Source organism: Vombatus ursinus, unplaced genomic scaffold, assembly GCF_900497805.2.
Source record: "Vombatus ursinus unplaced genomic scaffold, bare-nosed wombat genome assembly UNPS02014941.1, whole genome shotgun sequence".
Lineage (NCBI taxonomy): Eukaryota > Metazoa > Chordata > Mammalia > Diprotodontia > Vombatidae > Vombatus > Vombatus ursinus.
In genome coordinates, this window is record NW_020954719.1 from 101,475 (window position 1) to 119,932 (window position 18,458).

General features: G+C 37.6%; 1 protein-coding gene across 2 annotated transcripts in view; it reads right to left on the reverse strand.

The window, feature by feature from the left end:
- CNTN1 (contactin 1) overlaps window positions 1-18,458 on the reverse strand; it is a 274,708-nt gene that overhangs the window by 65,532 nt on the left and 190,718 nt on the right. For both annotated transcript variants that reach the window (XM_027844389.1, XM_027844390.1), the window contains one exon: window positions 5,388-5,546. In XM_027844389.1, coding sequence (XP_027700190.1) covers window positions 5,388-5,546 — 159 coding nt within the window. The remainder of the gene's footprint in view (window positions 1-5,387; window positions 5,547-18,458) is intronic.

Genomic DNA, 18,458 nt, shown 5'->3' on the forward strand with positions numbered 1-18,458 from the left:
TGCATCCCTGGCCATCACCAGTCATCCTGGCTTTTGTTCTGTCACTGGATTTTGATGACTCAGGAATACAGAGTGAGGCTGATAACTTTGTGCAACTCTGCCTCACTTAAACCCAATTCTCATACAAGTCAAGATATCACTCCATGATGTCATTGGTCCTCTTTGAAAATGAAGGACACTGGTACAGTAAATGAGAGTAGTGGATGACACTGAGGCAATGGGCCTGAATATGGATAGTGGTATCTTTGACAATAAGTTAAGTTCAAAAGGGGGGAGGTTTTTTGGAGAGGGGAGGGACATCCAAAAGATGTCTAAAAGGCAGTTGGTGAGGACAGACTGGAACTCAGAAGAGAAACAGATAAATAAGAAAGAGATAAATAAATCTGGGAAACAGATCTGGGAGCAGTCAGATAGGTAGGTGGAGACTCAGGAGATAGCACAGTCAAGAAAATTTAAGAAAAGAAAAACATTCCAGAAAAAAAAAGTGATCAAAAGAGTTAAATGTTCCAGAGGTCAAGAAGGATGAGGATTAGTAATTAAGTAATCATTGGTAACTTAAGAGAGTATAGTTTCAGTTGAATGATGAGGTCAGAAACCATATTGCAGAGGATTTAGAAGAAAGGAGGAGGAAGTATGTAAAGTACAGATAGCTTTTCCAGAGACTTGGTCTGTGAAAGAGAAAAGATATAGGATGATGGCAAATGTTATAATTGGAACAAATGAAAAACTTTTTAAGGATGGGAGGAATAATGATGTTTATAGGTAGCAAAGAAGGATTCAATAGGTAGAACATTTTTGAAGATGATAGTGGGCAGCTAGGTGGCACAGTAGAGACAGCACTGGAGCTTGGAATCAAGAAGACTCATCTCCCTGAGTTCAAATCCAGCCTCAGACACTTACTTGCCATATGACCCTGAGTCACCTCAGTTTCCTCATCTGTAAAATGAACTTGAGAAGGAAATAACAAACCACTCCAATATCTTGGTCAAGAAAACCCTAAATGGTATCATGAAGAGTAAGACATGACTGAAATGACTAAATAACAACAACAAATGGATGATATTGGAAGCTGGAGAAGATAGGATGGGATGGAATCTAAGGTTCATTCAGAGATATTTGCCTTGAAAATAAGAGCTATCTTTTCATTTAATAAAGAAGCAAAGGAGACAGTATTGAGGGAAGATGTTTGAATTATGTGAGGTAATGAAGAGAAAAAATGGAGTTTTGAGGATTTCAGCAGAGATGGTGGAGAAGGGGTACTTTGGGAGACTTAAGGAAAAAATAAGGTGTGGAATAGTCTTTATGGAGAGTGGGATAGCATATTTAATCAGAAAGGAATACAACATTTACTTTGGTGCAATGAGGGAAGAGTTGAGATAGATGACATATGTATAATAGACCCAATCCACAAAACTTCATTATCTTCTCCAATTCTATTCAGTATCAAATGAACAGGATCAAAGGAGGCAGATGGTGAGAGTAATCCAAGTTACAGTTTGACAAGGCATAAGCAGCAATAAGACAAGAGAGCAGGAGCTTAGAGTAGAGAATTAGTGCATGTTGAAGTGATTCATCAAGAGGTCAAGAAAGGGAAGGGAAATTATATCTAATGCAGGGATGATGACTTAAGAAAAGAACTGAAGAGTAAAGGGAATGGTGAGGAGGAAGAGCAAGGTTAGGGGATATAAGACATAGGGAATGGAATAATATGAGATTATGATTAGATTCTGAAACAATAATTCAGTCATTAATTATGAGTTCATGTTGCACAAGAGAAAAACATCACATAAACATTCTTCCCTGTCAATAGATATAAGAATTACAATTATTATATCAGTAGATAAATCCTTTTTGGACTAATATTAAAGTAGGAATTCAGAATTTAGATCATAATATTTTTGGACATATTACAATCATCAATTAGTGAGAAAAAAGTTATATCATCTATTTCAAAGTTAATTCAATTAATTGCATAGTTTCTTCTTCCATCTTCCTCCTTAACATGTCACAATAAGACTTGTTACAAACAAGTGAACCCAAAGTTGCTCAATTATATGTAGATAATCATTGATAACATCTAGTTTTTTAATGTTATAAATACATCATTTAAATGATTGTATATAGATAGCTAATGGTAACTGAGTGACAGATTTTTTAAAGATGGAGGAGATACAGGCATGTTGGTAGACAGCAGAGAAGGAGCTAGTAGATGGCTCCTTAAAAAACTACTCTGTGAAGAGTGGAAGAGCAAATTTATGAGGAAGGAATATAATTTTTGCCTTGCTGCAGTGAAGATCAACTTGCAATTAAATGACATACATATATAATAGACCCAGTCCACACAGTTTCATGATTTCCCTTTCTCTATTTTTTAAACAGTATAGATACACTTTAACATTACAGATACACTTTTAAAGAGAAGACTCAAAAGTCTTCTCCAGTACCACAATTCAAAAGCATCAATTCTGTGGCACTCAGTTTTCCTTATAGTCCAACTCTCACAGTCATACATCACTACTGGAAAAACCACAGCTTTGACTATGGTTGGTAAGGTGCTTTTTGACTATGATTGGTAAGGTGCTTTTTGACTATGGTTTATTGGCAAGGTGCTTTCTGGTATGGTGTCGAGATTTGTCATAGTTTTCCTTCCAATGAACAAGTGTCTTTTAATTTCTTGGCCGCAGTCACCATCTGCAGTGATCTTTGAGCCCAAAAATACAAAATCTGACACTGCTTCCATTTCTTCTCCTTCTGTTTCCTAGAAGTGATGGGACCAGCGGTCAGGATCTTAATTTTTTTTTTATGTAAAACTTCAAGCCAGCTTTTACACTCTCCTCTTTCACCCTTATCTTAATTCCTCTTTACCATCAGAACGGTATCATCTGCACACCTGAGAGTGTTGATATTTCTCCTGACAACCTCAATTCCAGTTTTTGATGCATCCAGTCTAGAATTTTGCAAGATGTATATCTGTATATATGCATCTGCATATAAATTAAATAAATAAGGTGACAATGTGCAGCCTTGTACTACTTTTCAAATCTTAAACATACAGTTCCTCAGGAGACAAATAAGGTGATCTGATACTCCTATCTCTTTGAGGACTTGGCACATTTTGTTGTGATTCACACGAAGGCTTTAGTGTAGCCAATGGAGCAGAAGTAGATTTTTTTTTTCCTGGAACTCCCTTGCTTTCTCCATAATCCAGTGAATATTGGGAATTTGGACTCTAGTTACTCTGCTCCTTGGAAAACCAGCTTGCTCTTCTGGTAATTCTTGATTCACATATTGTTGAAGCCCAGCTTCAGAATCTTATGAAGCAGAATCTTAAGCAGAATCTTGCTGATTTGTGATGAATACAACTGTTTGGTAATTTGAACATTCCTTGGCATTGCCCTTCTTTAGGATTGGTGTATAAACTAATCTTCTCCACTACTGTGGCCACTGTTGTGTTTTCCAAATTTGCTGGCATATTGAGTGCAGCACTTTAACAGCATCATCCTTTAGGATTTTAAATAGCTCGGCTGAAATTCCATCACCTCCACTAATTTTATTGTTAGCAATGTTTCCTTGACTTCATTCTCCAGGTTCTAGATCAGTAACCACATCATTGTGGTTTTATCATCAGTGATGTTAAGATCGTTCTTGTATTTTTTTTTGTGTGTGTATTCTTCTCACCTCTTCTCAATCTCTTCTGCTTCTGTTGAGTACCTACCACTTTTGTCTTTTATCATGCCCATTTCTGCATGAAATGATCCTTTGATGTCTCTAATTTTTAAAGAGATCTCTTGCCTTTCCCTTTCTATTGTTTTCTTCTATCTCTTTGCATTGCTCACTTAAGAAAACCTTCTTATACCACTTTGCTGTTTTCTGGAATTCTGCATTCAGTTAGGTGTATCTTTCCCTTTCTCCTTTCCCTTTAGCTTTCATTTTTTTCCTCAGATACTTGTAAAGCCTCACTAGACAGTCCTTTTGCTTTCTTGCTCCTCTCTTTTTTGAATGTTTTTTGTTGCTGCCTCTTTTACACTATTATGAATCTCTGTCTATAGTTCAGACCCTCTACCAGATCTAATGCCTTAAATCTGTTCATAATTACATTTCTTATTCATAAAGGATGTTATTTAGGTGATACCTATACAGTCTGATGGTTTTCCCTACTTTCTTCAATTTAAGTCTAAATTTTCCAACAAGAAGGTCATGATCTGAGCCACAGTCAGCTCTAAGTCTTGTTTTAACTGACTGTATAGAGCTACTCCATCTTTGGAGCATACAATCAAAATATACGATCAAACAAGCAAAGTATACAATCAATCTGATTTTTGGACATCTGACAATGTCCGTATGTAGAGTCACCTTTTTGGTTGTTGAAAAAGTGTCTGTTATGAACAGTTAGTTATCTTGACAAAACTCTATTAGTCTCTGCCCTGCTTCATCTTGTACTCCAAGGCCAAACTTGCTTGTTATTCCAATTATCTTTTGATTTTCTACTTTAGTATTCCAATCCCCTAAGATGTATGTGACATTTTTTTTTTTTGGTGTTTTTCTAGAAGATGTTGTAGGTATTCATAGAACTGATCAACTTTGGTCTCTTTGGCATCCATGGTTAGAGCATACATATTATTACTGTGATATTGAATGGTTTGCCTTGGATTCAAACGGATATCATTCTGTCGTTTTTGAGATTACATCCCGCTATCACTTTTCTCACCATTTTATTGACTATGAACGTTACTCTATTTCTTCTAAGGGATTCTTGTAGTGATCACCCAAATTCACCCATTTGCATCCATTTAAGTTCACTGACACTCAAGATATTGATGCTTAATCTTTCCATATCCTATTTGACCACATCCAGTTTATCTTGGATAAGATCTTACATTCCAAGTTCCTAAACAACATTATCTTTACAGCGGTGTTGAATTCTCCTTCCATCACCAGATGCATGTGCAGGTGAGCTTCCTTTCTGATTTGGTCCAGCCACTTCATTAGTGTTGGAGGTACAGTAGTTGTCCTCCACTCCCCCTCAGTGGGGGTCATCTTTCAATGTCATCTCTTTTATAATTTTAGTACTGTCCATGGGATTTTCTTGGCAAAGATACTGGAATTCATTTCCTTTTCCATTGGATCACCTTTTGTCAGAACTCTCCATTAAGATTTGTCTATCTTGGGTAACCCTGCACAGCACAGCTCATAGTTTCATTGAGCTACACAAGCCCTTCTGTCCTGACAGAATGATAAATACTATTCTGAATTGTTGCAGGAATGTGGAGGTCCTGGGTTCAAGGAAATTAAGCATCCCAATGTAGTTGATGGAAATAATTGATTTCATTAAGGACAAAGCATCAATTTTATAATTTTAATAAATCACTTTCTAATATAAATCTCACCTGTTTTGGCATCTTTCCAGTCATCAGAAAGAATAGTTTTGGTCTGAATAGAATATTTAGATATTGGACTATGATTATCTGAGCCACGGCTCCATGTGAGTGCTACAGAAGTATCTCTAATGTCTTCTATTCTCACACCCCCTGGTGGGCCTGGTGGGCCTGAAAAAAAAAAAAGGAATGAATCAATTAAAAATACATGTATGTTCATAATACAAACTAACTAGAAAAATTAGATTGTTGTTCTATGTATAAATAAATTCTAGTAAGGACTATGACTTCATTGGTAAAGAAAATTCTAAAGTGAGATAATTCCATCTACCAATTCAGGCTGGCAACTTCCATGCAACTTGGAGTCTTACAAGGTTGTCTAGATTATAAAGAAGCCACTTGCTCCGGGTCACATGGCCATTACTCAAAGGTAGGAGTTGAACCCAAGGTCTTCCCAGTTGTAAGGACAGCTCTCTACTATGACATACTGCCTCTCAGGCTACAATATATTTACACTACAATATTTTAATATGATATATTCTTTTCAACAATCAATCAATAAATGTTTATTAAGCATCTACTGTATGTAAGACACTGTGCTGAATGTTGAGAATATAAGGAAAAAATGAAATGGTCTTTGCTCTCAAGGAGCTTATATTCTCTCAAGGGAAACTATATGTTTAGATAGCTAGGTGTAGCCGTGGATAGAATGCTGGACCTAGAATCAGGAAGATCTGAGTTCAGATCTGACATCAGACACTTATCAGTTGTGTGATTCAGGGTAAGTCAACCTATTTGCCTCAATTTCTCCATCTGAAAAATGAGGACAATAACAGACTTCCTAGGGTTGGTGTTAAGATAAAATGAGCAAAGAAAACATTTTCAGAGGCTGAGGTACATAGGTAACACTGAAAAGAGATCTTGACAGTACATTGAGCCAATGTCTAGATCAGACAGTAGGAAATTTTACCAGTTCTTTCAGTTACCACCATGTTCACGAACACACAATGCTGAAATGCACAAACTGGATGGAATTTTGTTTGTTTTTTTTCTCACATTAAATGCATACAATTTGAATTACTGTTGTTTTGTGCCTAAAAATCCTGATGTATACCTTTGTTAGAGACTCTTGAAATGCATTTCTCTATGGATGATGATGACATGTGTACTGGTACCTTGCTGAAATGACTGACATCTGATAAGTATCAGTGACTACTTACCAAGGCTGACCCCAACATTAACTGATTAGTTTAGAGAAACTCCTTGCAATTTCTTGGAAGATTGGTTTCACTGGTTGTAGGAGGAGCCACCTTTTTTGTGGCCTTCAAAAGGAAGCCTGATATCTGGTCTTGTTCTCTTCTGTCTTCCTTCTGGAAAGATCCTGACAGTACAGTAGCCATTTCTAGGTGGAGTTATTAATAGCTTTGGAAATATATGTGTCCCAGTGTCTAGTCACTCAACTTTGTTTCTATTGGTCATGGCAGACTCTGTCTGAAGGATGCTTCTGCTCCCTAACCTTCTATCTTTACAATTGTATAATTTCAGTTGAGTTATCCCTGGTACCAACCTACAGGGCCTAAGGCTACACAAACCAAGTTATAAGAGTTGTTGAGAACTCTGAGGTACCACCTCATTGACTAATATGACAAAAAAAAAAAAAGAAAATGATAAAGGTTGGAGATGTGGGAAAATTGGAACACTAATGCATTGTTGGTGGAGTTGTGAAATGATCCAACCATTCTGGAGAACAGTTTGGAACTATGCCCAAAGGGCTCTAAAACTATACCCTTTGATCCAGCAATACCACTTCTAGGTCTATATCCTAAAGAGATCATAAAAAAGGGAAAAGAACCCACATGTACAAAAATATTTACAGCAGCTCTTTTTGTGATGGCAAAGAATTAGAAATTTAGTGGCTGCCCATCACTTGGGGGATGGCTGAACAAGTTGCGGTATATGAATGTACTAGAATACTGGAGTACTGGAATAAATTTCTATAAGAAATGATGAGCAGACAGATTTCAGAAAAGCCTGGAAAGACTTATATGAACTGATATTGAGTAAAGTGAACAGAACCAGGAGAACATTGTACATAGTAACAGCAACACTGTGCAATGACCAACTCTGATAGACTTAGTTCTTCTCAACAATGCAATGATCTAATTCTAAGACAATTCCAAAAGACTGAAGATGGAATATGCTATCCACTTCCAGAGAAAGAACTATGGAGTCTGAATGCAAATCAAAGCATACTATTTTCTCTTTTTTCTCTTTCTCATGGTTTTCCCTTTTGTTCTGATTTTTTTTTCACAACATGACTAATGTGGAAATATGTTTAATGTGATTGTACATGTATAGCCTATAGCAGATTGCATGCCATCTTGGGAAGGGGGCAGGGAGGGAGGGAGAAAATAATTTGGACCTCAAAATCTTATAAAAGTGAATGTTGAAAACTATCTTTACAAGTAATTTGAAAAAATAAGATGCTATTAAGGAAAAAAAGAGTTGTTGAGATCAAAAGAATCATTTAAAATATTAATTAGTATCACAAGACTGATTCCACAATTCATATGTGGAAATTGTGGAGGAAGCAAATTGTGAATTTGGTAGAATCTTCTTCCTAGTAACTTCTGGGTCCAAAGGAAACAGAGTTATAGGGTTGCATAAATAGAAAACCCTCAGGCTGTATTTTATTCCTCTTCTTAGTGGCAACAGCAGGATGAGCCCAATTTATTCTATATTGAAGGAGGCATTCATCATCTTATTTGCTGCCTACATAAGATATTCTGATAAAACTAACCACCAAGAAACACAGTTTCTCACAAGAGCAAACCTGACCTTTATCACCTCCTTTACCCCAAGATTTGCACACTTCTCTCATTTCTTTTCTGTTTTGGAATGTTGCTGATTTATGTATTATAATCTGTACCCTAAGGAGCTGAAAGTGCTAGTAGCCCAAGCAGTCTTCCTTTCTGCACACAATGAATTTCTTTTCCTTTTAATTTGGTTGCTCATTTTATTTTACCTGCAGTCTTACAGGCTTGATAGGGGGCAAGGCTCTTAAGGAATCCAAATCAGGAAATTTCCACAACCAAATCAATCTCATGACTTTATAATTACTACAGAAGAGCTGTGGGTCTTCTGGGTTCTAATGCTACAATATCTATTTTGCTTGTTTTCCCCAGCTTTGGAGGCTAATGTGGATGTCCAGCTTTTGGGCTCTGGTCTTAGAATTTTGACAACTTGTTTACTTTCCCTTCCAGTATTCTTCTCTAAGGTATTATTCTTTTAATTTGTGAACAGTTTGGTTGATAAAGGAGCAGTAAAAAGAACATTTCTGTGTAGAAACTATATTTCAACAATGTCTTTCACATAAAACAGTGAAAAGAGACACAGGCTCTTCTGAGGACTGGACAGGGAACTATCTATTGACATACTAAGATAACTGTACTGCTTAAAGGCGAGCAATGACCAATGTTGACAGAGCGATGGCTGCAGGGCATTCTGGCCCCTTAGTTCATTTGCATTTGCCAATTTGCAGAGTTTCGAATCTGTGTAATATGAGGATAGATTGAAGAAGCTGCATGTGTCTAGCCTAGAGAAGACTGATCAGGGAGGGAGAGGAGGACAGAGTAGTTGTTATATTTGAAGGGATTTAATTGGTTCAGTTTGGGCCCAGAGGGCAGAACCAAGAGCAATGGAGCACTTCCCTCCTCCCTTTACCTTCCCCCCAACCAATAGCTGATCAATAGCCAAACCTTGTTTATTCTACCTTTATAACATCTCTCCAAGCCAAAATCTGCATCACCTCATCACCTCACACCAGGACTATTGTGATAATCTTCTGGTTGCTCTCCCTTCAAGTATCTCTCTATTTCAGTCCACCTTCCACCTAGCTATCAAAGTAATGGTCTAAAAGTGTAGGTCTGATATCAGACTTAAAGATCAGTCACCCCTATGCCTCATCTATTAAAAAAAAAAGCTGTCCGGGGCTCTCATTCTTGAGTACTTGGTCTTTGTCTCATGGCCTAGGGGAGGATTTTGTCATCAATTTAATCAAGGCCTAACAATGATTCAAACTTCCATCCACTGTAACTTGTCTAAGTTTCCTCAAGCACTTTAGGCTCAGATGGACCAGATTCTATCCTGAAGGTCTGACCCAAAAGTGTCAGTTTTTCTTTCCTTGGCTTATTGACTCCATCTGCTCTCCCAAATGATCTTTTTATTGGTAAATCCAGTGGCCTTTTCTTTTTTTATTTTTCAAGTATATTATACTTAAGTTTTATTTAATGTAATTACAAATTAGATCGCTAAAGTTTCTGTTGCTTTTATTGATTCTATTAAATGCTATTGAAACAGATAAACATTTTGATACTGACATATTTTGTACTCTATAAAATACAGTAAGGCATTGATGAGCAATTATATATGTCGATAGGAGTAGAGAGAAAATAAGGCAATTATTCTAAGTTGTATCACATTTGAGGAAACATCTTAATTTCTATAACTGTAAAAAAATTTACAAACAAATATTAATAAACATAGCATAGAACACATTAATCAACATTTTTTTTCTAATGCTCTAAACATATTGCTGTCACTCTCCATTTAGCTTATAGATAAGAAAAAAACAAGTTTTTATCTTGTGGTTTTCTAAAAGTAATTTAAAAAACTATGTTTAGTAGTCTTTGACTTGATTAACCTATACTTTAAGCAAAGAAGTAAACAGAAACTAGTTTCCTCTTATGCAATGGGATACTACTAAATATTTTTTTTACTAATTATTGTTAGAAAAGGGTCGAAATCAGTTATTTAGCTTGTTATACAGAGTATTAAAAGAAAAATGTATCTGGCTGTTTGTTTCCACATATTGTCCCTCAAGATTGGGCAAGAAAGTTTCTAAATGTTAATCATTTTCTAAGGTATTTCAGACTGTTTCCATTTCACAGAGATATGACAGCATAAAGATGACCTAGCATGCTTGCAGTGTGGTTATGTGCCTTGTCAAGTAGCCTTTTCTTAATCCTCATCCTTACTGACCATTCTGTAGCATTTGACACCACTGAGAGGACCCACCCACTTAAGGAAACTTTTTTCTTTCCTAGACTTTTCAGATATTGTTGTGGTTCTCTTCCTACCTATCTTTCTGGACTTCTTTGCAAGATTTTCATCTGTGTCTTGTCTGGCATATAATAAAGACTTAATAAGTGCGTATCTAATCTAATTTGCCTTTTGTGCATTAATGTACTATAGGAATTGGTTAAGAACCTCTCCTTTTCTTTACATTCTCTCTTGTGATGATCTCATCAGCTTCTGCGGGTTCATCTCTATGCAGATAACTCTCAATCTACATATTCAGTTGTCTCTCCTTTGAGGTCTTAGTCCCACAATTCCAGCCATCCATTGGCATCTTCGCTTGGATGTCTCATTGGTATCTAAAACTCAATCCCTAAACCCAGTTCTTCTCCAATTTTCTTGAAGGCGCCACTATTCTAGTCAACTAGATTTGCAATCTTGGTACCATAATTAGCTTCATTCTCATTCACTTCACAATATCCAATCATTAACTAAGTCATGTGAATTCTGCCTTCTCTATAGCTCTCTCATATGTCTCCCTTCTTAATTCACACCACAGTCATCCTAGGTCTTCATCACCTCCAAATTTATCTCCATGGGCTCAGCTTCTCTCCTTTCCAATTCTTCAGGGCACCTAAGGTTAGAGGTCATGACCTGGAGGAGAAATCAGCAAAGGAGACAGAGGAGAGGACAGATAGGTAAGAGTTAAACTAGGAAAGAATGGTATTCCAAACCTAGAGAGAAGAGGAGAAAGAGTGATCAACAAGCTGAAGACAGATCAAGGAGAATGAGGATTGAAAAAAGGCTACTGGATTTGGCAACTAATAGATCATTGGTAACTTTAGAGAGGAGTTTCAGTGAAATGATAAGGTCAGAAGCCAGATTTTAAGAGGTTAAGATGAAAATGAACAATTAATGTAGATGAATTTTTCCAGTTTGGTTGAGAAAGGGTGAGTTGGGGCAGAGCCAAGATGGTGGAGTAAAAGCTGCGACTTGCTTAAGCTGTCCCTCAAACCCCTCCAAATACCTGTAAAAATGGCTCTAAACAAATTCTAAAGCAGCAGAACCCACAAAAAGACAGAGTGAAACAAATTTCCAGTCCCAAGACAACCTGGATGGTTGATTAGAAAGGTTTATCATGCTGGGCAAGGAGAGGAGCGCAGTTTGGCGTGGGTGTGCAGGTAAAACAGGCCTCACCAAAGCTGGAGCAGCCCTCAGAAGACTGAATCATGGGCAGCTGTGCAGTTTCCTGACTTCTCAACCCATGAACACCAAAGACAATTAGAAGGTTAGTAGGAAAAGTCTGTAACTGTGGTGAGAGAAAAGCTCAGTCCCAGCCCCAGTCCCTGAGAATGGCCTCAGCGTAGCAACTGTTCCAGAGCTTCTGGCCCACAAACTAAGGAGGAATCAAGTGGCTAATCAGAGGGGGATTGCAGGGATCTCTTTGCTGGTGCTGAGGCAGGATTCTCTTTCTTTGCCCTTGCTTGGATCTGAGTCACAGTTCTGGGTGCTTGTCCTGGGGCAAGAAGGAGCACTGGTGTGGTGGAGCTTTGTAGTGGCAGTGGAAAGGAAATCCTTCTCACAGTTCTGAGGCAGAAAAGAGTGCTCATGGTCACTCACAGACCAGAGCACAGGCCAGGAAAGGAGTATACACCTCACCCTTGATCATACCATCTTGGAAGAACTGAAAATTTACAGGTTCCTAGAAATCTCTGAAAACAGCTGCACAAAACCCCCAAAGCTTGGGACAGTACATTCTATACACTGGAGCAGACCCCTACCTTAAAAAAGAGTTTATAACTCAAGTAATTGGATGGGATCATGAGCAAACCTTCCAAAAAAAAGTCAGACCATAGAATCTTTCTTTGGTGACAAAGAAGATCAAAACATACAACCAGAAGAAGACAACAAAGTCAAAGTTCCTACATCTAAAGCCTCCAAGAAAAATATGAATTGGTCCCAGGCCATGGAAGAGATCAAAAAGGATTTTGAGAAGCAAGTAAGAGAAGTAGAGGAAAAATTGGGAGGAAAAATGAGAGTGATGCAAGAAAATCTTGCAAAACTAGTCAATAGCTTGCTAAAGGAAACCCCAGAAAATACTGAAGAAAATAACACCTTAAAAAATATCCTAACCCAAATGGCAAAAGAGGTCCAAAAAGCCAGTGAGGAGAAGAATGCCTTAAAAAGTAGAATTGGCCAGATGGAAAAGGAAGTCCAAAAGCTTACTGAAGAAAATACTTCCTTAAAAATTAGAATGGGGGACAGCTAGGTAGCGCAGTGGAGAGAGCAACAGCCCTGAAGTTAGGAACACCTGAGTTCAAATCTGGCCTCAAACCAAATACTTGACACTTACTAGCTGTGTGACTCTGGGCAAGTCACTGAACCCCAATTGCCTAAAAAAAAAAATTAGAATGGATCAATTGGAAGCTAGTGACTTTATAAGAAATCAAGACACTGTAATATAAAATCAAAAGAATGAAAAAATAGAAAACAATGTGAAATATCTCATTGGAAAAACAAGTGACCTGGAAAATAGATCAAGGAGAGATAATTTAAAAATTATTGGACTATCTAAAAGTCATGATCAAAAAAAGAGCCTAGACTTCATCTTTCAAGAAATGATCAAGGAAAACTGTCCTGATATTTTAGAACCAGAGGGCAAAATAGAAATTGAAAGAATTCACCAATCACCTCCTGAAAGAGATTCCCAAAGAAAAACTCCTATGAATATTGTAGGCAAATTCCAGAGTTCCCAGGTCATGGAGAAAATATTGCAAGAAGCCAGAAAGAAATAATTCAAGTATTGTGGAAACATCATCAGAATAACACAAGATTTAGCAGCTTCTACATTAAGGGACCAGAGGGCTTGGAATATAATATTCTAGAGGCCAAAGGAAATAGGAGAATCACCTACCCAGCAAAACTGAGTATAATTCTTCAGGGAAAAAAATGGATATTCAGTGAAACAGAGGACCTTCAAGCATTCTTGATGAAAAGACCAGAGCTGAAGAGAAAATTTGACTTTCAAATACAAGACTCAAGTGAAACATGAAGGGGTAAGCAGGAAAGAGAAATCATAAGAGACTTAATTAAGGTTGAACTGTTTACATTCTTGCATGGAAAGGTGATATTTGTAACTCATGAGACCTTTGTCAGTATTGGGAAAAAAATTCTATGTATGTAAATAGATAGATAGAGGACACAGGGTGAGCTGAAGATGAAAGGGTGATATCTGGAGAATAAAATTAAGGGGTGAGAGAGGATTATACTGGGAGAAGGAGAAAGGGAAAAATAGAATGGGGTAAATTACCTCACAAAAAACAGACAAGAAAAAAGCTTTTACAGTGGAGGGGAAGTGGGGGAAGGTGAGAGAGAATGAGTGAATCTTATTCTCAACAGATTTGGCTTGAAGAGGGAGTAAAATACACTCAATTGGGTATGGAAGTCTATCTTACCCTACAGGAAAATAGAGGGGGAAGGGGACAAGAGAGCAGGAGGATGATAGAGGGGACAGCAGATTGGGGGAGGAGGCGATCAGAAGCAAACCCTTCTAAAGAGGGACAGGGTCAAAAGAGAGAATAGAATAAATGGGGGGCTGGAAAGGATTAAGGGAAATGTACTTAGTTTTTCACAACATGACTACTATGGAAGTATTTTGCATGACTACACATGTATAACCTGTATCAAGTTACTTGCCTTTTCAATGAGGTTGGGTGGGGAGGGAGGAAGGTAGAAAATTTGGAGCCCAAAGTTTTAAAAACAAATGTTAAAAAAAAATTGTTTTCACATGCATCTGGGAAATAAGATATACAGCAAATGGGGTACAAAAATCTTTCCTGCCCTACAGGAAAATAGAAGGGGAGAGAGATAGAAAGGAGGGCAGATTAAGAAGGGATATTCAGAATGCATGCCATCTTGGGGTGGAGGGAGGGACAAGATGGGGAGAAAATTTGGAACTCAAAATCTTGTGGAAGTGAATGTTGAAAGCTAAAAATAAATAAATTAACAATCCAATTCTCCTATTGTAAGCTACCAAACTCTTATTCCTAAAGTGAAGAATTGACCATGTCACTTCCTCTCCTCTTCAAGAAGTTTCATCATATACGATAAAAAATTATTTTATTTAGCATTTAAAAAACCCTATGCAAATATTGTTTCAGCCTACCCTTCCAGACTATGATGTAACAATGTTCTCCAAAAAGAGGGCCTTGCCTCCTTTGGGGACCATAACCTAACCTAACGAGGTATACAATCAACTGATTGGGGGTTGGGTTTCATCCTAACCTCTTCCTATAATGTATATTATGAAGCTCATCTTTAATTTGACCATGCTTAGTCATCTCTTAACACTTTTCTACTTTGTCCCCTATGTCAGCTATGCAATTTCCCAACCTTGCCCTTTTTGAGCTAAGAGTGGACCCCTCAGGACATTAATACTCAGGTACTCACAGCAAAATTCCCTCCTCTCCCCATTACTTCTTGGCTATGGCAGACACCATAGGGTCTGCACCACAGGGCGGGCTTTCCTCTATAAGAACACTAAAAGAGTAAAAGTATAACTCACCACTTCCTTTTTTGTTTGAGGTGAGACAGTAAATATTATCAGATAAACAGGGATGGATTTTGGGATCTATATCTATCTATCTATATCTTCCTACTTACAAACCATGAGAATAAAGATCAACTGGAAGAACTAGGGAACATTATTCTGGAGAAGAGAAGACTTAGAGGACACATAAAATCTATTTTCAATTGTTTAAAGAGCTTTTCTTATATATAAGAAAGATTAGACAAGTTAATAATAGTTCACAATTATGTAGCTTTAAATTTGAGAAGCTCTTTACACACATCTCACTTGATCCTCATAATAACCCTGTGAGATAGGTTCTATTATTACCCCCATTTTACACAAAAGGAAATTGAAGCTTAGAAAAGTGTAAGTGACTTGCCCAGTCACTAATGTAACAATAAAAAAAATCTGAATAGTAGCAACTGAACCAGATTTTCCTGACTCCAAATCCAGTGACTTGCACAGTATACTGCATCTAACTAGTTCACCCTCTAAACTAATTCTGCTTGTAAAGAAGCAGTGGGTAGAACTTGTGAAGAAACACATATGAAGTTTGATGTGAGCAAAATTTTTCTAGGAGAACTGTCCAAAAGTAACATAGGCTGCCTCAGGTATGTAGTGTATTATCCTCACTAGCAGTCTTCAAGTAGAGTCTGGATGACATCGGGGACGTCACTGGGGATTCCTGCTCAAGTACAGATTGGTATAAATAGACTTCGAGATTCTGTGATTTTCTTTCAGTAACTACCTTATTAAACCCATTTGTCACAAAGCTGCCAAAATAGGTCTGCCTAAGCCACAACCCTCCAAAAACCTTCAGTTCACTCTTCCCTATAGGATAAAATACAAACTCCTTTATGGCATAACTGTTCAAGAACTCTAAAATCCCCTTATCCGACTATAGTTCTTTTATAGGCTTTCCACTTCTCCCTCTGCCTTCCCATAATAAAACTTTAGTCTTCATCTACATCATGACATCTACTCCCTTGAGCCATTAGTTTTCTTCCAGGCCATGGCCCCTCTCTCATCTTTCCTCCTTGGTGAACCAGTTCAACTCTACAGTGTCTTCTTCTTTTGAGTTTCTGGACCCCTATCATATTGCCAATCTTTAGCTTTGGATCACACTCCTACACATGTAGAACATAAGCAAAGGTGAAGAAAGTCATGCAACAGTTCTGATTGGGTACACTACAAATTTATGTTACACAGCTTCAATCAGGCCCTCACTATTACTATGAAAGCCATACTCACTCTCCCATGCTCCAAAACAGCTTTCAAACCTTTCCTTATCTCCCCAAACCTCTCATGGCTACCTCTCCCCAGCATCTCAGCTGCATACCTTGCCTCATATTTTACAGAAAACAATTCAGGCCATTCACCATGCCCTGGCTCTTTTCTTCACTTCTTTATCTCATATCACTTAGATGCTTTCTGTCACTATCTCCTTCATCCCTGCCCTACACATAGAGATTGTCATGATACTTACCAAAGCAAACCCCTTCACTTATGTAAGTGATCCCATTCTATCCCATCTCCTTCTACAAATTACCCCCTCTGTGACCATTTTCTCACACTCAAGATGTCTGTTTACTGGCTCCTTCCCTAATGTTTACAAACATGCCTGTGTTACTCCCAGCCTCAAAAAAACCTTCACTTGATTCTTCCATCCCCACTACATCTCTTCTGTTTTGGGGGGCTAACTCCTTGGGGAGCCCATTGCCTCCATTTTCTGTCCTCTCACTCTCTTAATCCCTAAAATCTGGTTTCCAACCTTATCAATCCATTGAAACTTCTCTCTACAAAGTTCTCAGTGATCTACAAATTGCCAAATTCAATGGTCTTTGATCAATCTTCATTCTTGATCTCTCTGTACCCTTTGACATGGTTAATCATTCTCTTCTTGATACCTCTTCTCTCTAGGTTTTCATGACACTACTTTCTCCTGGTTCTCCTATCTATCTGGCTGCTCCTTCTCAGTCTCCTTTGCAGGATCTTCATCCAGACCATGTCCACTACCTATAGATATCCTACAGAGTTATGTCCTCAGCTCTCTTTTTCTTTTCTCTCTCCACTACTTTGGTAGGTGATCTCATCTGATCACATGGATTTCATTACAATTTCTATGCTAATAATTTTCAAATTTCACTGTTTTCCTTTTAAACTCCATTCCTTTGTAAACATCCCTGCTACTAACAAGGGCACCAACATGTTTCCATTTTCCAAGGTTTGTAACTTAGGTGTAATCTTCAACTTCTCACTATCACTCACCCCATGTGCTGACATGGCCTGTTCATGCCACCTTTGCAACATCTCTCAAATATATCCATTCTCTCCTCTGATGCTGTCACTACAACCACTCATTTCCTGGACTATTGCAATAGCCAACTGATTGGTCTGCCTTCCATAAAAATCTCTCCTTACTCCAATCAATCCTCCATTCAGCCCCCAGAGTAATTTTCCTAAAGTACATGTTTGACCATGTCATCCTGCCTCCGCCAACTCAATAAACTCCAGGGCACTCTATCACTTCCAGAATCAAATACGAAATTCTCTCTTTGGCATTCAAAACACTTTATAACCTAACTCCTCTCCATATCTTTTCAGTATTCTTATAACTTTTACCCCCTTCCACCATGTGACCTTCAATCCAGTGACATTGGACTCCTTGCTGTCCCATGAACAAGACATTCTAGGTCTCAGCTGTCATTTTCTACGGCTGTTCCTCATTCTTGTAATATTCTCTTCATCTCTGCCTTCTGGCTCCCCTAGTTTCTTTCAAATCTCAACTAAAATCCCATCATCTACAGGAAGCTTTTCCCAACTCTCTTTAAGTTCTAGTGCTTTCATTCTATAAGTTATTTCCTATTTTTCCTGTATATAGCTTGTTTTCGTATATTTTTTAGTTGTTGTCTTCCCCATTAGATTGTGAGCTCCTCAAGGGAAAAGACTGTCTTTTGCTTCTCTTTGTATTCTTAGCATTTTGCTTAGTGCCTGGCACATAGAAGGTACTAAATAAATAAAATTATTAAGGTCCTCTAAAACCTGACCCCAACATATCATACCAACTTTAGTTCATATTATTCCCTTTTGTGCTCTCTACCTTCCAATCAAACTATACTACAAATAGGTACTCCCCATTATTATTTTCCCACCTCTGTCCTTTTGATTTTTAAAATCTTTTATTTAATTTTTTAATTTAATTTTTAAAATTTAATTTCACTTTGAGGCTTAAATTTTTCTTTAAATTTTACATTTATTATTGCTCTCTCCCACTGCCTCCAATTGAATAATAATGACAGTAATAATATTAAACAATCTTTTTGACATGCATAGTCAAGCAAAATCCTTTATTGACTACATCATTCTAGATTTTAAGTCCAACACCTCTCTGACAGAAGGTGGGTGATTTGATTTATCTTCTATCCCTTGGATTCATG